This window comes from Cyprinus carpio, chromosome B23 (genome assembly GCF_018340385.1).
Source record: "Cyprinus carpio isolate SPL01 chromosome B23, ASM1834038v1, whole genome shotgun sequence".
In the NCBI taxonomy this organism is placed as follows: Eukaryota; Metazoa; Chordata; class Actinopteri; order Cypriniformes; family Cyprinidae; genus Cyprinus; species Cyprinus carpio.
Genome location: NC_056619.1, coordinates 15,807,290 through 15,832,366, shown reverse-complemented (window position 1 = coordinate 15,832,366; position 25,077 = coordinate 15,807,290). Strand labels below are relative to the sequence as shown.

At 36.5% G+C, this 25,077-nt stretch overlaps 1 protein-coding gene across 2 annotated transcripts in view; it reads left to right on the top strand.

Annotated features, from left to right (window-relative positions):
- Positions 1–7,789: 7,789 nt before the first annotated feature.
- The window catches only part of LOC109071622 (low-density lipoprotein receptor-related protein 1-like), a 119,774-nt gene continuing 102,486 nt past the window's right edge, over positions 7,790–25,077 (top strand). For both annotated transcript variants that reach the window (XM_042751412.1, XM_042751411.1), the window contains exon 1: positions 7,790–8,383. In XM_042751412.1, coding sequence (XP_042607346.1) covers positions 8,287–8,383 — 97 coding nt within the window. In that variant the 5' untranslated portion in view covers positions 7,790–8,286. The remainder of the gene's footprint in view (positions 8,384–25,077) is intronic.

Genomic DNA, 25,077 nt, shown 5'->3' with positions numbered 1-25,077 from the left:
CCTGGAGTCTGTGGAAGAGATCGAGTCGCTTACACACACACACACACACACACACACTGCTGTTCATTAGCACACAGGAAGAAAACAGCAACAGTACACGCTATTCTGTTCTAAATGATATTGAAAGATATATTCTCTTATGACTAAGAAAAGAGTTTTGATTTCATGTTAACTTTTACTTTTTTAAAGAAGGATCGTAATGGAGGAAATCAACTGAAAGACCCATTCTTGAACTTTCTGGAAATCGATGCTGAATTTTCCCAGCTGCACAAACACTAGGCCTGTTAAATATGATATTCACTGGTTATATATGCACCACCTCTGGGAAGCTTGACGTTCACAAATTCACATATATTGTGATATTCACAAAAAAAATTATATTAAACTTAATGGGGTAATATATGCAATTTTCCTATAAAATACTGTAAAGATGATGTTTTGTGAAAAAAAAAACAGTGAAAATGTGTATTTAGGAAGGTAATACATGTACTTTCAAATTAAAATATTGTTAAGTAGATTTTTGTATGTTAATGAATGCTATGAGTTCTTTTGATTTAGTTAAAAATAGTACAAGTATGTTCAAAAACACAGCAAATAACCTACATTATTGAGCATTATGGACCAGTCACAAGGGTCAGTTTTTCATTTTACATCATCTGAAAGCTGAATAAATAAGCTTTCCATTGATGTATGGTTTGTAAGAACAATATAGGACAATATTTGGCCAAAACACAACTATTTGAAAATCTGTAATCTGAGGGTGCAATATATATATATATATATATATATATATATACATAAATAAATATTAGATATATTTACATTAAAAAAAATACAAAATACCTAAATAAAGGTGTCCAAATAAAGTCCTAAGCAACGCATATTACTAATCAGAAATTAAGTTTAGATATATTTATGGTAGAAAATTTACAAAATATCTTCATGGAACATAATCTAATATTCTGATAATTTTTGGCACAAAAGAAAAATCGACTGGTTTTGTGTTCCAGGGCCACATATACAAAATTATATGAATAATATTGTGATGTAAAAGAATTGTTTTCTTTCAGAATAGATTTTAAAATGTAATTTATTTCTGTGATGGCAATGCTGATTTTTCTGTAGTCATTACAATCTTTCAAACATCATTAATATGCTGATTTAGTGCTCATTTGGTTCTCATTATTCCAAACGTTTAAAAGTTATGTGCAAGTTCTGAATTCTATCAAATATGCAGCCACCAAAATGCCTCCCATAATCCCTGAAACACTGTCAACATATTTTTATGGGGAAATTCGAACAACCACACCTGCTATTTAACTATTTTTCTTATTACAGTGTAGGCAAAGGAACACCATGTTGCCAGCAAAGCCCAAAAGACACTTGGGATCATGAGTCAGCCCACAGCAGAACCCAGTCATACACCACTAAGTCATCTCCTCCAGCATCACAGCCACAGCCGAATGTGTTTACTGCAGATGAAATCTATTTGCTTCCAGTGCTCTGTCTACAGGTCTCTGGCATTTTGCTTGTTTATGTTTAGATAAGAGCTATACATGCTACATTCCTATTACATTGTTACACATTTTTAAAATTTTTGATAAAATCATTTTATTAAATCACTCATAGATGATCAAAAAAAAATAAAAAAAAAACTATAAATCCAGATACACATATTCACAAATTATTTATGATTTGCCAAGCGCTCAGTTCAGTTTAGTCTTGCAGTTCATTTTATTTATAACATTTCAGATTGAGTTATATCAGAAAATTGGGGCTTAAACAGAATAATAAGCATTTCCAAGCCTGTAAGCTGCCCTGGACAAATGAAGGTCATTGAGCTATTGATTTGCATATGTACACAAGAAGATAAACAGTTTGGCCTTCAACAGAGCAAATTGAACATCAGATAGATACTTACAAACACCCTATGGAAAAATAGTAATATTGATTATAATTAATTATTGTTTCTTTATAAAAATATGTAAATTGTAATATATTCCTGGCAAAGCTGAATTTTCAACATCATTTCTCCAGTCTTCGGTGTCACTTGATCCTTCAGGAAACATTCTAATATGCTGATTTGGTGCTCAAGAAACATTTCTTATTATTATCAATGTTGAAAACAGTTGCACTGCTTAATACTTTTGTGGAAATTGTGATACATTTTTTTTAGGATTCCTTGTTGAACAGAAAGTTCAAAAGGGCAGCATTATGTTAAATAGAAACCTTTTGTAACATTATAAATGTGTTACTGTCAGTTTTGATCAATTTTTTGCATCCATGCATTTAAAAAAAAAAACTTGTAGTGACTGCTTAATTTTAAACAATGTATATAATAATATCTTTAACATAGTTTAAATAAGAGACATCTTACTAATATTTATACAAATAATTATAATACATTGTATTCAACAAAATGTTTATCTAATTTCTCTCTTCTGGCTCTTTCCATTATTATCTATATATTTTTTTCTGGGTGACTAAGCAAAAGTAGTAAAGCACACATATACAATGTCTGTACATATATAAACATTCCACATATTTAACTGCATCATAAATGATGGAAGCCTAATACATTTTACCAGCTTTTTTCACATGCCTAAAGCAAATAAGTATGAAATCTTGCTCAGACATCGACTGTCTTTCAGAGGGATCTGGAGAATGAAGTCTTAATGGGGGTTGGGAATATCTTTGCTGTTTGAACATACCTTGAATTCTTCAGGTGTTGTCAGCATGGCCCTTGCGGTAATTATCACCCTGTGGAAGCTTGGCTCACTTCCCTACCTGCTATTTAGGACGTCTCCCTTTGAAGGAAATACCTTTTTTTGGACAGAAAGATCATGCATTGTTACCTCTAGGTTGCACATGTTCAGCTTTTGTTGTAAGGATTTCCATATGTTGTTGCAAAGATTTTGTTTGACACAAACAGGACACAGCAACAATATCTTTCCAGTGTCATCACTGGCAAATGCAATCACATTCTGAGTTCGGTGACATCTGCAGTGCAGGGCTGGGAGATTCACAGGCCTGATTTATGCAACTATCCATCTTCGCTCAAGGCTGAGGGCCAGAGGAGTAATGTTGGCCCAGCAGACATCCCACAGTCCAAGATATGTGATGTAATTTACCCAATGTTCACATGCATACACAAACACACACTAGAGAAAAGGTCTCAATTGCTGCCAATTATTCATAGAGCTCTCAGACATTACAGTGATGCTCAAAGGTAACAGAAGCAAAGCTCAATGCAGCAATGCAATATGAGCTATTACTGAGCCGTCACGTATTCAGCTCCATTTCTTGGCTAGAAACTCATTTCGTATACATATATAATGCAAACTAGATGCATGTACGCAAAATAGCACGAGAACCAAATCATCAGGGAGTGATTCAATTCAATAAATCATTGCATGGACCTTTTGTAATTTCATCTGCAGCAGGTTGGTGGAGTCTGGGAACGCAGTCCATTCCTCTCCCCCCCCCCCCCATTGTAACCAGCTCAGGCTTCAGCTCTGTGGATGGTGAAGGCGGGGGATTGTGTGCAGATGTGCTTGGAGAGTGGCCAGGCGCTTTGCCCTGAGAGAACATGTGGTCTGGGACTGTTTACGCTGGCACTGTCTCAAATCAACCCCCACACAACATGCTAGGCCTCACAGGACACCAAACACACACACACATAGATCTCTTTCCCCGCTGCTGCTCAGGAGCCGTTCTGCTAACAGAGCTACATCAATCTTCGTGTCAATTGTTGAACGTGAGGTGCATCCATTCGCCAAAATAAAGCAAATATTTTTTAAGTAATAACTCAATTTTGTTAAAGTTGGCATATATTATACATCTTATTGTGTTTTATTGTTTTCTTGAGGTTGTAAGTTTTATTCAGTATATCATAACTGGATCTTCTCTCTGGTGACATATGCAGGACTTCTCCAATCAAATAATTTAGTCCATTTTAACCCCGCCCCATTTTTATAATCCAATCAACAACTGAAGGATTGAACCAAGAAATAAGATTTCAGACATTGGAGAGAAAGGTTTTCTATGAATAATGACTTTAATTTCTTTCTGTTCCTTGCACAAGTCTATTATTTGACTTGACAAGAATATAAAGATGTATTATGGTATTTTGGGGATTTTTCTTTGGATTTTTGTCACTTTTGCAGCTTGGTAGGCCCTGGTTACCATTCCCATTCATTATATGGATGCATAGTGAACATCCTGCTTAAAGGAATCATTCGCCCCAAAATTTGAATTTGCTGAAAATGTACTTGTCCTCAGGCCAAGTCAAGATGTAGATGAGTTTGTTTCTTCATCAGAACAGATTTGGAGAAATGTAGCATGGTACCATCAGCACAACAATCCAACCTCTCCAGTGAATGGGTGCCGTCAGAATAAGAGTTTAAACAGCTGATAAAAACATCACAATAATCCACAAGTATTCCACACGACTCCAGTCCTTCAATCTTGTGAAGTAAAAAGCTTCATGTTTGTAAGAAATGAATCCATCATGAAGGTGTTTTACATCTTGGATGGTCAGAGGGTGAGTAAATTTTCAGCAAATTTTTATTTCTGAGTGAACTATTCTTTTGAAATCTTGTGTTTGTGTGTGAAAGAAAACTGAGTTTGGAAAACATGAGGGTTCAACCTGATTTTTGTGTGAACTATTTCCCTTTAATGAAACTTGGATGGGACCAGGTGTTTTGATGCAGGATGGCATAATAACCCACAGATTCATGTGGCTCAAGATGACAAATCTAATGGCTCACTTGAAACTGGAAAAAAAAAGCACTTGCTTTACCCAAATTGGCGGCCAAATCTTGCTGTGGGTGTGTTTCAGAGACAGTTGAATGCACAGATCGTCACAGATGCCTAGGGGGAGGAGGTCATTAAGCATGCATGGTTGTCATGCTGTGTCAGATGAAGAGCTTTATACCCCAATGTACAACGAGCTTTATCACCACCCCCAAGCCTTTCTCCCAGTGAAGCATGGGGAATGAGGGTAGATACATGTTGAGGCACGTGGATGGCCAGACGTCCCTGCTACACTACTCCCAGATGCTCCACATAGCCGGAATGCTGTTCTCCTTCCACAACATCTGCCGGCTGCACATCATCCCAAAAGATCCAAAGGAATGGATGTCCCCACATCACAGACTGAGTCTCTTGTCTTGACCTCTCTATGGATTGCAGATGTCATTCAGATGAAGAATTTATTTTTCTTCAGTAGGACTTTTTAAAGGGTTTGACTTCACCAATGTTAAAAAGACACCAAAGTTATTTACCAAGATTAAAAACAGTCAGAACGAAATTAAACAAAAAAAAAAAACAAACAAAAAAAAAAAAAAAAAAAAAAATAAAAAATTAAACATTGATTACGTACGTTCAATAAACAACTAAAATCAAACACTGACTCATATGTGTTATGTGACATCATTTGATCTATTAGATCATTTCAATGGTACTTCTTTAAAGAGAAGTCTAGGCGGTATTCCATGAATCACTGCACTTATATTAGGCTTGGGTGGGAGCTGTAAAATCTCCAAGAACTGTGTGGTATCTTGTTCACTATATAACAGTGGGATTTATGAGAGAGGGTGGAGGACAAAAACCCTGAAATGAGAAAATGTGCACTGGCTGGAGAAAAACAGTGCAAATAGACTGGTGTCTAGTGCCACCCAGAGGACAGCGCACTTTGATGGAATAAATGAGGTATTTCGTGTATTAACTTGTTTTGGCCTGTTGGGAGCAGTCTTCTTGTAGTAGTATTTGTAAATTTATATTGTACATTATATTATAGTATTAACAAACATTTAATATTTAAATACTAAATACAATAATTTTTATTTAAATAATTTTCTGTTTAAATTTTTTTATTTATATATATTTTTAATATAAACAGTTTATTTTAAAAATTTTTTTCCTTTCTTTTTCAGCTTCATTTTAATTAATTAAAACTATTTGTAATAGATTCAGTTTAGGTTAACAATAACAACATTTGTTGTGAGCAGCATGGGAAAAGTTATTTTTTTTAAACAAAATTTTAAAATGATAAAAAAATTATTAAAAAAATGAAAAATATATATTTTACATTTGTATTATAATGATTATTACATTTAAATTATTTAATAATTATTTTTAAATGATATATGTTTTATACATTGTCTTAAATGATTGCATTGTTTTGGAAAAAAATATTTATAATGAGCCATTTTAATTAGGCTAATTAAGTAATTTATTTATTAAGTACCTGAATGCTTTAGTAATGTTGAAATTTTGTCAAGCCCAGACAATTTCTGAAACTGTAAAGGAATAATTAATTTAGATAATAACATTAAAAAAGAAATAATTAAATGAGCCTTCAATAAGACTAAATGTGATTGTTTTGTTACATTATAAAATATCTCAGTTAGGCTCAATCCCTGCATGGAGTCATCCACGAGCTTGCAGTCAGTCTCTCTGTTTGCTCTCTGTCCATACCAGACTTTTATCAAAACCATATAGGCTTAGCAGATGTTGCATTTTCCACGGATTAGATGTTCCGCCACAGGCGTCTACCATGGAAAAATTATCTCTTTTTAATCACTCTCTTAATACAATATACACAAAAAATAAAACAATAAAAGAGTACAATATATATATAAAATGGTACATTCAGAGACGTATTATCTGAGCTGTCTCTCCAGATTGTTTTGAACAAAAGTTCATGACTCTTTCTTGCTGTTAGTGAGGTGGATTTTCCAAGCTTTAGATAATTCCACACTGTCTAGAGATGTGTTTATCTGTTCCTTGGACTGTCACCTCCAATAAACTTCCTCCAGGATAAAAGACATGTGGATTTAAGACAGCAAGAAGGCACAAAAAGGCACCACAAAAAGAAACTCCCCACTTATTAGTGCTACTGATTTTACAAATGCTTCTTTTTTTTAGAATAAAATTATATTTTCACTCATCAATCATTAATATACTATATACAACCAATCAATACCAAGCAAATGTGAACCAACTGTGCTCATGCAATAACCTTTATAGACCACTAGATGGACCCATGTCACTTTAAGATAAGAGACAAAAGAGCGCAGACCTGAAAATGAACAAAGGAAGAAACAGAGGGGGGAAACAAATAGCTAACCCTAAATATTATACAGCTACTCTTTGTATTAATTATTACATTTCAATGATCATTGCACAAAAATATGCATCAAAATGCAAATTAAGCAAAATAGCATTAGGGGAATCCTAGCCACCTAAACTGCCTTTAGAACACCACAAAAAATAATAATAATAATAAATCATATCAACATATTAGAAGAAAAGTGTTCAATACGTTTGTTATTCTTCATTTGTAATGTTATCATATTAGAAGAAAAGTGTTCAATACGTTTGTTTGTTTGTTTTATTATAAGAAAATTTTTTGTTATTCTTCATTTGTAATGTTATCATATTAGAAGAAAAGTGTTCAATACCAAGTAATAGGCCTGTATGTATTACAAAACCTTAATTTTCAAACTTCATTATTTAGTAGCAACAGCTATCTAGCCAAAAGCAGTTCCTTATAAAGCTAGTCAACTAATACAAATTAATTATGCCTACTTTGAGTCATGATTATAGAGCCAAGATGGCTGCGTGGCCGGATCAGTTTCCACCGACTGAGGGAGAAAACAAATGGTCAGCCGTAAGCTGAGCCGCGCATGCGCAGGAGCCGAGTGCCGCGTAGGGCTTTCAGTTTTTTGGACTACTGTCGAGGTGGATGACGTCATGCAGCCATCCAGTAGAGGCTCCACTTTCCCCCCCTCACTCAAATTGTAACCACCAGCATCAGAAGCGGTGGGGCACAGAAGAGAGGAGCCTTTTTTATTTTTATTTTTTGCAGCGAGGCCCGCCAACGGACGATCTTGCATTATTATCATCATCCTGATTTTGCAAAAGGAATAATTTGACCACAGACAAGACCGCTTTGATTTTAAGGATTTTCCTTTTCTTTTCTTTTTTTTTTTTTTTTTAGAGACACCACATAACGTTACCTCTGTTTGCATGCTGTTATTCAGTAAGCAACATACATGACCGTGCCATTGTACAACACCTCGCATTTTTAGTCTGGAAAAGCCTTTTTATGCATAGATTTTAATGACACATTCTCTGCTCTGCATATTGTCTGCTCAGCTACGTTTGCTAGCGTGTCGGAGGGCGCAAGAAACAACAACAGACCACGGCGGACAATCGTGAGGTTTGGATGAGGTGTTTGAATCCAGCCTTACGCGAACAATTGTGATATTTCCATAGGCAATGCCATCTTGCAATGCAAACATGCTGGCTGTTGGATTGCTTTACCTGGGCTTAGTTCTTGCAATAGAGATTGTAGATCCCACCAGAGCCATTGAAGGTGAGTAACTACGATTAAACGTGTTATTTTGTCCATGCATGCATTTAGGAGACAGTCTGTAAAGTTTTCAGACATGGCCTGGTGATAGTGACCAGGCAACGTGTGGGCTGCTGCTTTCGACACCCACTATGTGGGCAGCAGTGTGATTATTTCATGCTTGCGGGTTTGATTTTGAATAAATAAATATGCCGAGGAGGGCATTTGCGCAGTTTTGCTATCACCTGTGCCGTGATGGCTAAGTTACATCTGTCCTTGTTATCCTCATCCAGACTCGCGCTGATTCATTATGAAACATTCGCATTATCAGCATGTGTGCAGAGAAGCCACAAATCGGCCGCTTTTTAACGCGTTTATCGTGCCTTATGGGGACAGATTGGAGATGTGGGAGTTGAGTTATTTTGTAATAGGTTCATAGGCCCGTGCATTCGCCGGAGTCGTTTAAAAATTCAAACGCCTGTCATATGGTATTCTTCTGCTTGCATGAATTCTTACAGTATGAGCTCGCCACAGGTCTATTTGCATGCAGTGGACATGCTCCATATTCCCGCATTCTTAACGGTCTATTCAAGTGCATGGATAGGCACATCCTCCTCTGCTAGTGCTGCTGCTTCTGGTCGCCCACAAAAGAGTCCTGTCGATTCTTTAGCGTTTGTTTTGCGTGACGTAAACATTATTATCTAAGGCAGAAATTGAGTGTAATTCCTCTTATGGGTATCCAAAGCTAGTTGATCAGTACTTAACCCAAGTTTGCTCAGTTAGTTTGGGTAGAAGCGATTTGAATCAGTGCACACTAGATGCCTTTCATTTAGTTTTACTTCAAGCGTCAGATTTTCATATTGTAAATCAAGTGGCACAAAAAATATAAAGTCAAAGGCTTGACGTGTTATTTTTTATTAGAAAATTGTGAATGGTACTAAAAATGTGTTTATGCTTTAAATGAATGTAGTCTGCTTTTTATATTATAGACTAATATGTCTGTTTTTATTGTATGTTAATAGAATTTTCATGTTTTTTTTTATGATTAGAGCATACCACAAAACAAGTCTGTTGGCAGATGGAAATTTCAAATGTTTTGCACCATAAAACTTGATTGGACACAGACTTTAACATCAGCTACAAAACTGATATGGGGGAGCCTTTTTCCTCCTTTTTAAAAAAGTTGAAAAGCCTGTTCATTGTGCACATTGCAAGATGCATGCATTCATATGCTAAATATTTTAAAACGCCAAAGAGCTTAACCTAGTTATTCCTTTTATAGCATTTGTTTTAAAATTTGTGATGTTAACAATAACTATCCAAAGAAATGAGAGGGAAGTGGTGCCTACAAAGCACACCGGATGCCTTTTAAATAAATACTCCAGATAGTTTTCTGTGACATCTGTATAAATTATGCAACAGTCCTTTTTAGTACGGCTCAGAAAACTGGCCTACAAATAGCCCACATTATAAATTATGCAGATCCAAATGTAATGCTCATGCCCAAGAAATAAGTGCATAATGTAGGCCTGATCAAGAGAAGTTAAAAGGCTGTGATTTACTTTTAGTCATTCACTAGGCAGTGCATTACACGTTAACTGTGTAGAATAAGCTGCTGTTTTGTCTAAAAAGTATAGTTTAGCCAAAAATTTCATTTTTTGTTATCGTTTATTCACCCTCATGTCAGTCATTCCGAACCTTTCTTCTGTGGTTTATCCGTATAACATCCATACAATGAAAGTCAGTGCAGTTCAGTGTTGTTTTTGGACCCCATTGGCTTCAACAAAATGTTCAAGTCATGTTTAGGGTTGACTGTCACTTTAAATTCTTAACATTTTCAGTAATCATCAGTTCTTTCAGGAAACTTAAGTTATTTATATAAATGCTGATGCAATAACTAAATATGAGTTGTTATGTCCGAAGTTATTTTTAGTGAGTCATTGACCATGTGACGCCACCTCAGACGGCCTGTCAGATGATTTTGACTGTCGCACAGGAGTCTGTTCTGCCGAGCTCTGATAATAGGTTTAGTTACTTGAGACCACAAAAAAAGAACCTCAGCAGATTTCAGATCTTTTATCAGAACTTTTATCTTGTCTAGACAGGATTCGGAGCCTGGGAGATGTGGGTATTTTTATTATACTGGAAAGTAAAGATAACGGTCATAAACAAATATTCTATATTCAAACAAACCTCATCTCACTCAGTATACTTCTAAAATAATAAGACAAGATTTCATTGGCGTGGTATAAGAGAAACGTAGGTTTTATGATATATGAATGACCTGGGAGTTTGTCTGCTCTGTGGAAGACGAGGAGGAAATGGTCTAGTGGACGGAGACGGGGTTGAAGTTCTCGTGCTGTATTATCTTGCTCCACCTCCACCCTCTCTGGAACATCTGGATATAGGAGACCCATTAGCTTAGATGTTATATGGGGACAAATGGGAAAGCAGACCATTAGTGACCGGCCTTGGCTTACAGGATTGGGAGTATGTATCTGCAGAGGCATTACTTCACTGTTGGATCACATTCTGGCATATGATGCTAAGCACCGATTTAACGTACATGTTAGTATTTGGCTGCATGGAATGCAGAGTGACCCTTGCAGTGGTTCAGGCGTAGGTGGTGAGTGGGCCCGAGCTGGAATCGGACTGCTGTCAATGACTACAGCAGGAACTCGTGGCTCTGCGTGGATCACTGCTGGAGCAGGAGAACTGATGCTTTTTTATTTATCCGGGTAGAACTTTTTTTTTCGATTTAGACCATGTCTGTAAATAGGGTAAACGGTTTGAATTTGATTGTGCGGGTAAAAATTGGCTTGAGCAGGTTGACAAAATTCTGATTTTTTTTAAAGTCGACTTTTATGTGATGAACGTCGAAGTCGACTAGTCGCTGATGACGTCATTAATGAACATAAGCCTGGAGCTGTAAAAAACACCTTGTGCACAACTATGGCATATGACAGTGCTGCCCACATAGCTATTGCTCCTATAACAGCTCATTTTTATCAGTTCTTTTGTCTTTGGGTCGTTGTATTTCTCACAGATTTCTGCTCGTTCTAAATCAGATTACGTTACAGATAAAGTAGCACAGTAAAGATTACATTCATATGAACGCATTAGTGAGAGCGATTGCATGTGTGAATTAATTCTACCTGGCAGCGTCTCTCTAATTGTAGTGAAGCTGTGGGATTTAGTTATTAAGAAATAAATTATAGAACTTTTCAGTTTCTAAGCTGTTTTATTGAGAAATCACAGAACAGTGTTGACAATACATTTCCGCGCTGAATGATTCTGTGTGGGCGTGATCTGCGCATGATATACGAGCTACTGTCAGTGGCCTGTGTGTGTGCGTTACAGTGCAGCAGTGCATTAGATTAGAACGGCGATTAACTTAAGCAGTTTAAAACGTGCATACTCCCATTCAATCTCGAGCATCCAGTAATATAATCGCACGTCTTGTGGAGCGCTTTCAGAGTATGTATTTATTTGTAATTTTAACTGTTTGAAAATGGAGCGTAAATGTTGAAGTCCTTCAAAGATTTGTTATCCTGTTGCGCCCTCTATAGGACCAGCGTCTTGTCAACGTCAAGCTTAAAGCGTCATGGTGCAGAGCATTGAAGTCGACTAATCGATAAGTCGTTGCAACCCCTAGTTTGGGGTCAGTTTGGCAGTTTTCAGACATATAAATGGCAAATTCTGTATATGAATTTTTAAAGTTCATTTGATTCCTATTTTAATTTTAGCTTTTCTTTTCAGTTTATTTTTTTTAGTGTTCACAATTTTTAAATATGGTTTATTCTGTGTTTTAGTATTTTTAATTGTATTTTTATTAAGCTTTAATTACTTTTTTAGGGAGTGATAATTAAATACTTTTATATTATTCACTAATATTTTAAATGGGCTATTATTTTCAGATTTCATTTCATTTTAGGTTTAGTACGTTTTAATTAGTAAGTAATTATTTTTTCTTTTCTTCATTTTTCATTATTATTTATTGTATATTTAGTTTCTATTTAAATATTTCCAAACTTATTTGACGTTTTATTTAATTTCAGCTTTATAATCAAAAAACTTTTACATCAAAATATATATATATTTTAGTTAACAATAACAACACTGATTTTAGGGCTTCCAAAGTTAATGTGCAAAGTTACATGTGTATAATTTAAAAACTTTTTCAGCAAACTCTATTGTTATTGGTATATAGTAGTATTTTTCTGTTTAATAAAGACTAGGCTATACAAAAACAAAGTATTTTTTGTTCTTTATCTGTTAGTTTTGGAGTCATTAAATGTATGTTAATATAGTTTCCGTTTTAATTTTTATTTAACTTTTATTTCAGTTTTTGTCATTTAGTTTTCTCTAACAATATTAACGCTGATAATAACCAACCAGTCTTTTTGCCCTTTGTTGATCAGTGCTTCATCTTATGTACACATCTGTCTTTGTGGCTCAGATACTCCGGAGGTTTCTACAATCCTCTTATAGTCTGAAATAAGTCCATGAATCCTCCTACATTCATACATTAATACATCTGCTCATACATTCAGTATTCATTCAATCATTCGTTTCTCCCACACCATCTCTGCCCCATCTGATGAATGAATAGAGCTACATTATAAACCTCTTCGTAACATTCTCATTCAGGCTGAGATTTCTTTCTTTTGTTGTTGTTAGTTGAAGTCTGTTACATAACCTCTATTTGATGTAAAACGCTGCACAGCAGAAATTCAAATGTGGCCGCTTACTCACTTAAAGTGTTCAGTGCATCTTTGACATACTGTCAGCGCTGTTTGAGGTGCTGATTGTGATGTCTCAGTCCCAGAATGGTCAATATTAGCTCATGAATATTAATTGGGTTATGCACAAGTATTTAACATTATCTTTAAATGGTTCTATAAATGGTATATGTAGAGTATAGATACAGAGTTCAGGTTTGTGGTAGAGTTTTGCTCACTTCCAAGTCAAAACTGATTTGTTAACCCCAGCCTAATGATAAGAAATGTATTTTACTTCTTGTTTAAAAAACATTGAATATAAATTAGCTGTCTGTTTTTTTGCATCTTGTTTCTAATTTCACTAGAACAGATTGTGAGCTATGGAAAAGCCATAATTTGGAGCACTTGTCTTTGAAATGAGTGTATTTTAAGTCAAAGTTATTATAGTTAATTAATTAAATTAATATTATTGTTTTTTTTGTGTGTGTGTGTGTGTGAATTTAAAGGAACTAAGTTTGTGTGTGTGTGATTGTAAGGGTCCTAAATTTATTTTGTATAATAAATAAATTACTCTAACAATAAATTAACCTTCTATAATAAAAGACAAATTTCAGACTTTGTCTGACAATAAAGTTTTCTTGTATCGTTAAACCTTAAACATTTTCGCTGCTTGAAATAAAATAAACGCAAAAAATAACAACTTACAGCACTTCTCATTTTCATTTAGTTTGACTTGATGTAATAAAATAGCTAAAACTGAAGTCAAAAATTTATAAAAACTATATAGACATATTAAAAAAAACTAATAAAAATGGCAAAACACACAATTAAATTACTTAAACTATAAAACTAAAAGCTATTATAGTAGCTCAGTGATACTAAAATAGCACTGCTTTAAATGGAAATCTATTTTGCAGGGCAGATTTCAAATGTTTAGTCAGGACTTTGCTCAAATCTGTAAGTGTATTAAGTTGTATTCAGTGTATTAAAACCATATAAAGCCTCTAAATGTGGTAACTTTCACACAAAACTACCAAGGATACCATGAAGGGGCGTGATGTAACTATCCATTCGACGTTTACGAGATGAAGCAAAACTCCACCTACGATAATCCTACTTCTTTTCAAACCATTTTACAGCTCAAATAACACCATTTTGTAAAGAATACTTTTATGAGTGCTTATAACAAAAATAAGCTTTATATCTGCTTTTAGACCTTTAAAAGCATAGTAACAGCCAACCATGCGCCTTAAGCATGATTTTTGTTTGCCTCTGGTGTTGTCCATTAAGCTTGGCTTGTAATGAACCCGGAACGTTCCTTTTTAAAATTATTCACGGCTTTGACAGAAAATCAGTTTATTTTTGTCGCCGTACAAGAATTGTCTCTTGAAATAAGAAAAGCACAATGTAATAGCATTAGAGTCTTACAACCCAGGGCCTGAGGAGGCTCTAATCTCCCTCTTTTAACCTCCCCTCTCCCTGCGAAAACGGTAGACTCCTCTGCGACTGAGGGCTAAACCCAGATTTGCATAACCGACTTGATAATGTGTGAGAGGTTGGGAGCTGTGGATGAAAGGATATTGTTGATGGTAGTGAGTTGAGTGTGCTGTAATTGGTGTTTTCGGTTTGCGACATGAGTGTTTACCCTACTTAACTGCTACACCCAGGAGGACATGGCTTCATGTAGCAGAAACTGGGGAAGATGGGGGCTGTTGATGGGACAGCGACGGGGAACATAAGCGAGTTGTTATCAAGTGCTTCTGTCAACTACTATCTCATGACTATCGCAGACATGCGCGTAATGCTTGGGCATTCTGAGTCTGAAGATTTAATGTTTTGAAGGTCTCATGGATTGCCTTCTTCCTTCCTCACATGAGGTGTAAACATGGCTGCTCAAAAGTTGAGGACAGTTGTCATGTTTACTCAACATCCCACACTCATGTGCTAGAACTCTTTCATATATTTCTCCCACTTTTACTTTTTTTAATTTCTCTCGCTCTGTTTTCACTTATATGTACTACTGTTACTCTGTTACTAATGTTTGAGATCATTAAGATTTTTTTAAATTATTTATATATAAATTATCAGCATCACCTTCAGAAATCTTTCTGATATGCTGATTTGGTCTCCAAGAAACGTGTTCATTATTAATATTAATGTTGAAAACAGTTGTGCTGCTTAATATTTTTGTGGAAACCATGATGCATTGTTTTTTCTCAGGATTCTTTGATGAAGAGACAGTTCAAAAGACCAGTACTGCTGTTAAACTGAGCTGTTGCGAAAATAATAACAAAAACAAGTTTTTGTTTACATAATATATTTGTGTGTACTGTGTATTGTGTATAGTTATTATGTATATTTAAATACACATACTGATGGTATATGTTTTGAAAATATTTATGTATTTACATGTATATATTTATATAATTTATACTATAAATAATTATATTTAATATATAAACATAACATTTTTCTTAAATATATGCATGTGTGTATTTATATATACATAACAAATATACACAGTACACACACTTATTACATAAACAAAAGCTTTTATTTTGGATGTGATTAATGTCAAAAAGCACAATAAACCATTAAAAGTAACACATATGACTTGTGTGCTATATATTCCAAGTCCTTTTTTTTGGTTGTTTTTGGAGCTCATCGGCTCCTTTCCCCTTTCACTTTCATTGAATGGACAAAGAGCAGCCAAGGCATCCCACAGAATCACGCACACACAGAAAAAAGCTCTCTTTGTGTTCAGCTGATAAAATAAAATCATATGTGTTTGGAAGGTATAGGGGTTTAGTAAATAATAAAAATGACAGAAGAACTTTCATTTTTGTGTGACCTGTTTTTTTAAGTATCTATTCTCCACTTGTTGTTCTGTTATATTCTAGATGACTTCAGTCCATTCGAAGCTTTTGTATTGTGTTTTAACACTCTTCACCGTCTCTCACATCTGGCCGTCAGAGAACTGCTCGTGTGAAAGCAGTTCAGATCTAAATCATCTTTTGTGCTGAGACTAAAGACCATCTGCCTCACACCCAGAGCTATTAAAAATACTCAGCCTTCAGCGGGTAACTAGAAATGTACATTTGACGGTCATGAAAATAATTTGTCATTGTACCCAAGGTTGACTTGTAATTGTTTATATAAAATGACCGGTATTAGGAAACATTAAGAAACAGGTGTTGTGTGGACATCATACCCACCCTTTAATAGTTTCATGGGTAGTTTACACCTGGGAACTTGTCTAGGCAGCTCCTGCAATCTTGGTAAATCCTGTCTGTTGTGCTTTGTGTCACATATAACATGTTGTTTTAAGTCTAGAAATTCTTTGATAGCTTAGTGAATACAATGGGCATAAACTGGGCATAAAGGTCTAACTGAAAGGAAGGCTAAGCAAATATTAACGACATATTATGTTAAAAGAGAATCAGTTGATCAATACACAATGAGGAGCAGGGTGAGACCTTTCATGAAAAGGTTATTTGTTAGTGCAGAGGAGGAAGCTACAATTATATTTTTTCCTACATGTTGTAGCCAATGTTGTTTTTAACTTTAACTTTTAAAAAAAAAAAAAATGCAGTAAAACAGTAGTAAATAACAACAATGTAATAATGAAAGTTACAATTATAGGTTACAAATAATTTTTTTTACATTTCAATCTACAGGTGAAACCCAGTTAAATAGGACTAGAGTAAAAAAAAAAGTGTAATATTAAAATTTGTTTGATCTGAATCTTTTAAGCGTGAAACAGCCCCCTAAAAAAAAAAACCACAGGAAGGGGGCAAAAACATTTTCATGGCACTGTATATATAAAACAGCTGTGGATCAATTAGGTAACAACACAGTTTAAAGAATCAAGGGGATGTAAACTGGGTCATTTTTATAAATTCTATTATTTTGTCTTGTGGACTATATGTAAACATCTTTTATTTGAACTATCTTATTCAGGTCAGTACTAAATAAACAATAGCATGCATTTTGTATGATCCCTCTTATTTTGGCAAAATAATTAAACTCAAGGTGTATGTAAACCTTTGACTTCAACTGTAGGTTGGTCTGGTCTAGGCCTCTTCTACAACCTGGTATCTGGAAGCCATATTTAAGCTTTTGGTATGTTCTCAAGCCATATGAAAGAACTGGCCATTCAGCCCTTTTATTTCCTCATTGGAGAATATAGCTTGTTGGGATTGGATACACAACAGCCTAGGTAATTGAAGGTTTGGCCATGAATATATGTCTTTTTTAAGAGACAGAATTGTAATTCAAGTGTAGCAAATCCTAGCTTACTTTTGCGAACATGAGTACAAAATTTGCTTTGTGTTTTTGTTCAAATTCAGGGGTTATAAATAGGAATCCAGTTTTTTGCAGGGTATCATCATAAAACATACATAAGCAAAATAGTTTATTCACCTTTAGTTTATTGGCTTTATCTCTCCCAAAGTTGCTTTTTAGCACTGAGTTGTTTTAGTATGCTTCAAAATCTTTAGAAAAACCAGGAAGAATATAAGCAGAAATGTGTTTTTGTCAACATCTGGTGACACAGAATGGTCACATTATGTGTGAGCAGCAGGCCAGTACTTGGTGCCCTGGTATTCACAGGATGCTCCTATTGGACCGTATTGTCCTATTGTTTGTGTGTATCTGCACGCTTCAGTGTGTAAGTACACTCAGTGTGTTTTCAAAGGCACTTTTCTAAGTTTCAAATGAGGTGGACCCTCGACCTGCTCAGTGTGATGTTCTCAGACGGGTCACTGGATTGTATTTGACACCGGGTTTCAGCACAAAAATGGAGCTATGTGAGAAGAGAATGTAGTCTAATTGGTCTTCACTTTACCCTCATGTTAACCCATATCACTTGCTAGGGGTACCGCACTGTTGTGCTGAATAGGCAGCAAAATACAGTGATAAGAACTGCTTTGTTGCAGAAGTTTCGCCAACTTTCTCTGTTTGAAGCTTCTTTTCCACTGACAGTGATTTAATTGGAAGATGTTGCTTAGTTGATGTGTTGTGGTTTGTAGTATGTGTTTGTCAATGTTGAAAGTCCTATTGGTGGAATGTGTAACTGGCCTTTCGAAAATCTACTCGAAAATTTACTCTGTCAAAGAGTTGCTGAGCCTTTTAATCTATTTAGAAATTCTTCGATGGTGTAATTTACACGCTGTGTTTAGCTTTCACTGTCACCTGGAGGTCTGTGAGGCAGACGGACATTCCTAAAGGGAGGAGAGCATTGCAAGTTGATGAGAACCAGCCCTTGCCTCTGATCTCTTGTTTTCTTTCTGTCTTTGTCTTTTTTTTCTCTCTCATTTTGCTGGTTTTCTCTGTATTTTAGCCTACAACTTGTAATTACAAACAGGACCTTCAAGAATTTCCCTGAGAATGCATAACAGAGAGTTATGTAGCAGCGTTTGGAGAAACTTCCAGAACTTTCTGCACTGTAATAAGAACCACCCTGATGTGCTTGTCATTTGAGCAAAAATCTCAACTCTCTGTTCCAAAATTCCATTGTGGGCTCCAAACCCGAGTTAAACCCGAGAACTCAAGTCTTTTACAAGCCCATATCCTCTCAGAGGACGAGTCTGCAGAAGAAATCAATTAAAAGGTGCTGGAATGTGTGGCCAAGGCCTGGAGCTGATTTGGAGGGGCGGTACGCTGTGAGGGGGAAGTTGAGACTGAGGGGCTGAAAGTGGGTCACACTTCTCCCAGCTGGCCTCACTGCAGCCATGACATAGAAAGGTAACAGCAGCTGGCTCGGATAGGGAACCCCAGATGAGACGAGCCCAGGAGGTCTTTCTCCCTTTTCCTGTCTGCGTCCACTGTGGTTTCCCTTCCTTTTTATCACTAACCACAAAACAACCTGGACAAAAAATAATATACTGCTGGTTGTGGGGTTGTGTGACCAAAATGGATGCATTTCTTTGTGGTGTTTAATTAAGATGCATTCTTAATTTTAAAAATAGGTGGACATAAAATAATATATTGTACTTTTGTAATCTCCAGATGATCTGCTTGTGATAATTACTAAACTTTGAGACTAATTTAGTCTATTAACATATTAGTTTTTAATTAAACAGCAATTGTGGATGATTATACTTTTAGACTTTGCTTCTGGTGTCCACTGTCTTGGATTTTGTCTAATGGCACAAAAAATTCATAAAAAAATAAAAGTGGGCTTTGAGGTTTAAAGACAAACCACAATAAGCAAATAAAGTTGAAGGGTTAGTCATTCGTTTTTTTTTTAATTCCCTGAGTGCAGGCCCTGATGTTCCTGAGATGGTAAGCCACAAATATTTTCCAATCTGATAATGCTTTCCAAAAGACATGCGAGGGTAGTCTCACATTCCAGGTATTCAGTGGTCAAATATTAAATGTAACTATTAAATGCATCTGCACATTTTGGTGTTTTGAGTGTTAATACCCCAAAATGACCATTTCCCAAATTTCCAAAGGCAACAAAAGTGCAAGCGATGGCAACCAAGATAAACAATGAGATAAATCTTGGCTTAAAGTCTTTGAAGTAGGGTGTGCCAAAGTTTATTGTGAGTAATGTTATGGGATGAACCAGGAGCATGTTCACAATCTTAAGATTGATACTGTGATTACAGTCCCAAAGTAGCAATACATTTTTCACAAATGGATACATGTTGGTATTTGATAAAGCATGGTGGTTCCTTTTCCACTTCCATTCAGTGTTTTTCCCTACTATACTGTCTGTAAAGCAGATCCGTTCTAAGTTGTTGTGGAAAATTACAGTGTACATTCCACCCCACTGTCAGCCTGGAGGGTACGGGAAACTTTGAATGACGGTGATGTATGAATGATTGGTTTTTAGCCTCATTTCTTTGGAATTTCACCTCATTAGAAACTGGCCCATTTCTGCAGCGCCAAGCTCAACTCAGGTTTGTCCTAGAAAATTAACATCAGAGGACAAACTTGTAAATTGGTTAAACTGCCTCAGCCAGAATTCAGAGAAAAGATCAATGTTTTTAACCTGTGAAGGTGCCTGGATGTAAAACACTCATGTGGTTTTTTTGTTCCCCAAGACAAAGCATAAATGAATGAGACGGAAGTTTCTTCCGCATTGGCCGGCCTTCTGGACGTCTCCCAGCCCTGTTTGGAAACGGGATTGTGGTATTTCGAATGACTGCAGTGTGATGTTCGATTGCTTAGCGTGAGTGCACCTTTTTGGGATGCTCCTGATGTTTGCAGTTGGGTGCAGGCCCAGAGGGACAAATAAAGGCCTTCTTGATTCCTCACCATAGACTCAGATGCTCTGAAATGATTAACAGCCCCCCTTGATTTGCACCTTCAAAAACTTGTCAGTAGTTTGGCTGTGTGTTTGGAAAAAAACGGCTCTGAATTAACAATCCACATCTCTGTCTGAAATATTTGTGTGCTTTGAATGCATGAAGGCAAGCTCTGTGGGAAAAGTTGCCTGTGTACTCAGTTCCCCCCAACGACCTCAAAACCTCCAATTAGAGTCACAGGCTCCCTTCCTTGTGGTAGCTCGCTGCCGCTGTGTGATCGTGTGTTAAATTTAGATGTGGAATGTTTTTTTGTCACTTTTTTATGTACAGTCGGAACGCAGAGTCAATAAAGGTCTTTGCACACTGAGTCTGAAATTTCCGTCCAAAATTTTCACACGTTGAAAAATAAATACGACCTCACATTGTGTCAGTCACATTTACACACTGCCTCCGGAACTTTTGTCCGTCATAAAAAATTCGGATCAGCATCCATTTTCATAGTAAACCAATATTAACACGAAAAACAATGCAAAATTTCAAACAATGAGAAAAATGGAAAAACGCATGTGAAAATTTCAGACTCAGTGTGCAAAGATCTTAATTGTTCAACATGTTTTTCTCTTAAAGGGTTAGTTCACCCAAAAATGAAAATTAGCCCATGATTTATCAACCATCAACTATACAAAATGCAACCAAAACAAACACCGAAGACAACCTTTTTTTCTGCCGGTGACATAGAACCCACATGTGCTATGTCTTGTTTGCAAGCAGAGGAATGCAACGCATATGTTGTGATACTGTCATGAACGTGCTTCGAAAACAAACATGGAAGAAAAGAATTTGTTGAATAAAGTCGTTATTTTTGTTTTCTTTGCGCACAAAAAGTATTCTCGTAGCTTTGTAAAATTACAACTGAACCACTGATGTCACATCAACTATTTTTTTTCTTTGTTTTTGCCTTTTATTTGATAGGACAGTAGTTAGACAGGAAACAAAGTTGGAAAGATAGAGGGGGGATGGGTTCAGGAAACGTCCACGAGTCGGGACTCAAACATGGGATGCCAGAGGCTATCGGCACAGACCACATCGATTATTTTAATGATGTCCTTACTATGTTTCTGGGTCTTGAACGTGTCAGTTGCGTTGCTATCTAAGCAGGTCAGAAAGCTCTCAGATTTCATCCAAAATATCTAAATTTGTGTTCCGAAGAGGAACGAATGTCTTACAGGTTTGGAACAACATGATGGTGAGTAAATAAGGACAGAATTTTCATTTTTGAGTGAACTATCCCTTTAACAATATTGAACTGTTTGGAGATAATTGTCAGTGATGGGTGAATGTACGTATAACCTACTGGATCTACATGTCTCCATTGCCAACTGTTCTCCATATTTTAGAAACGCTCTCTTGTGTAGTCCTCCTCCTCTCCTGAGCATCTATTTGGGGCTTGTAAAGTTTTATTTGCACTTTCCACTTTGTATCTATCATCCTCCTAATACTGCTGACCGGATCTCTGAGAGCTTAACTGGTGCACTGGAACAAATCCTAGTTCTGCAAGCTTGTTTGGGAAGAGATAAAAAGTCTTGGATGTTGACATGCTTTGTGTTTATTGGATCTTGGGAGCGGTCCTGAAGGAGAACTCAAAGCAAGGTTTTGAGTGCTTGTTTTGTGTGTGGTATAGCTTTAGATAGTTTCATTGAAGATATTTTTGGCCAGATTATAAGCAAATGTTCAAAAACTCTTTCTTGGGTCCATTTGTGCTGTTTTTCTATTTATTGTATGCAAGTATAAGCTAGACTGATGTTACATGTTTCCTTAAGCCATACTTTGTACTCAATCTAGCTGTACTTGAATGCTAGAACTTGTCCTGTGTAAAAGCCCATGCAAGATAGTCGACGAGTCAAAAGTGATATGTCCATATATATTTGGAAACAGGCACAATTTTTAAAATTTTAGCTGTCGACCAAAAACATCACACTCTGAGCTTTAATTTGGGGGTATTCTCATCACAATTGGAGCACACTCTGAGCTTTAATTTGGGGGTATTCTCATCACAATTGGAGGAAAGGTTAATGAATTACAGCTCTTTTAATGTACCCCCCCCCCCCCCCCCCCCTTTTCAAGGGACCAAAAGTAATTGAACAGTTGACTCAAAAGCCATTTCATTTCAGGACAGATGTTGGCTATTCCTACGTTATTTCTACATCAGTTAAGCAGATAGAAGTTCTGGAGTTGATTCCAAGTGTACCATTTGTATTTGGAAGCTGTTTCAAGCTGTGAACCCACATCATGCAGTCAAAGGATCTATCCATACAAGTGAAACAGGCAATTGTTAGGCTTCAAAAACAAAACAAATACATCAGAGAGATAGCAGGAACATTAGGAGTGGCCAAATCAACTGTTTGGTAAATTATGAGAAGTCACATTCTACACATCCCCGTCTCTCTTGTGATTGAAACCAAATACACAGAGAGGACAACAGTGGTAGATGAGCAGTGGATCCTCTCCATGGTAAAGAAAAACCCAGGATCATGGAACAGCTCATTATCCAAATCTGTGAAACATGGTGGAGCAGTTCGATGGCATGAGCATGCATGGCTTCCAGTGGCACTGGGTTACTGGTGTTTATTGATGACATGACAGAGGACAGAAACAGCCGGAAGAATTCTGAAGTATATAGGGATATACTGTCTGCCCAGATTCAATCAAATGGAGCGAAGTTGATTGGGCAGCACTTCATATTACAAATGGATGATAACCTAAAACATACAGCAAAAGCAACCCAGGAGTTTTTGAAGGTAAAAAAGTGGAATATTCTGCAATGGCCAAGTCAATCTCCTTATCTCAACCCAACTGAGCATGCATTTCACTTGCTGAAGAACTAACTTAAGAGAGAAAGGCCCACAAACAAACAACAACTGAAGTCAGCTGCAGCAAAGGCCTGGCAAAGCATCACAAAGGAGGAAACCCAGTCTCTGGTGATGTTCATTATTTCCAGAGACACCTACACATCCCCGTCTCTCTTGTGATTGCAGTCACATTCTCTCCCCTTTGCAGCTTTTCTCCTGGTTCCCACACCTACACATCCCCGTCTCTCTTGTGATTGCAGTCACATTCTCTCCCCTTTGCAGCTTTTCTCCTGGTTCCCTTTTCCCAAAGCACCTCTCCTCCTGCCAAGTGTGCAGAGAGGTAAGTGTTAGAGAGGGAAAGTCCTGCAGAGAATCACAATCAGATAGTTACCTCTGTCCTCATCTTTACTTAACTACTGCTTGAGATAAAGTTTACAACCACTGTAGTCATAGTACTGTTTTGGCAAAACAATGACTGATTAAAATCACAAAGTATGCCTATAAGCCATAATATCCCTCTTCTTGGTCATGTTTTGCTGCAAGTGTGTCTGTGCCCTAGGCCTATAGCTTAAAACACATGTAAGACTTGTAAGGATGATGTTTCTAAAATCTTTCCAGTTAGCCATTTTTGTCTGCGTATTGTGTTTTGAAAAGGCCTGTGGTCAGTTGTATATACTAGGGAGCCGCACCCACAGAAGGTATTGTAGCTCCAGTGTTTTACTCGGGACGGACAGACGGAATGGTTTAATTACAGCAGCGGTTTTGCTGAGGATCTCTGACTTCTGGCTGAGTGGACCAGTGTAGGGTTGTGCCGATAGATGATAGTATTGTGTATCGACGATAGTCAGAGATATCGGTCCGGAGCGCTGTATGACTGATGCATCAGTTCAATTGAACTTTACTCCAAATATATAAACTTACCTGTTTTGAATACTTTATTTTTAACATGTTCGTATATGTCCAATATTAGTGTTACACTGTTGGACTTTAAATGAAATCTACAATTGATTTTCACCGTTGACTGATTTAAAACACCAAATAGATATGCTATGACAAGAACAAAGAGTCTCTCGCTTGCTCCACCCATGCACGATAATATCGTGTATTGTTGATCTCACGAGCTGACGATATGACAATTTGAAAAATGACCATATCACCCAACACTAGACCAGTGTCAGCAGTGGGGCAGGGCCAGATTACCCACAGTCCTGAGGCGGTTCTGTGGTTTACCTCAACAATCTCATCAGACTGACTGAGCAAAAATACTCCTCTGATTCCCGGGCTCTCCCCGGAGGTAGACTGAACTGATGCATACTTCGCACTACCGCTGGTAATGAAAAGACCTCTGTCCACGCATTGAGAGAAAACATCTCTCAGGTTATAAAGGGCAAAAGAAAACGACTGTTTGTGGGCAGCACTTGGGAAATAAACAAACACAATAGCACCTATACTGAAAAAAAGTGGGTTAATAATATTACAGCAGAATGAGTTTGTCTTGGAATATAAAGCACAGTTGTGAACTTGGCATGACCCAGATGTGTTTCTGTGTTAAAACCATCTTTGGCTTGAGGAATGGTAGTTTCAGCAAAGTCTGTGACCACAAAGTATTTCTTGTAAATGTTTTGTTCTGTCAAAGTTGCCAGTCACTGAGGTATTTGCTTATTTCATAAGTGGTACATCTAGATGTTCCCATCAACAAAAAAATTGAATTATTATTATTGCTGAAGCATTTAGTGGTTGACCAATATGGGTTGTTCAGTGGTTGATATCTAGACAGTATGCTGGATGATGACTAATTTTTGGTAATTTTACTGTATAAAATATATATATAGAGAGAGAGAGAGAGAGAGAGAGTGAGGTACAAAAGTCTGAGCCCTTTCACACATTTTTTT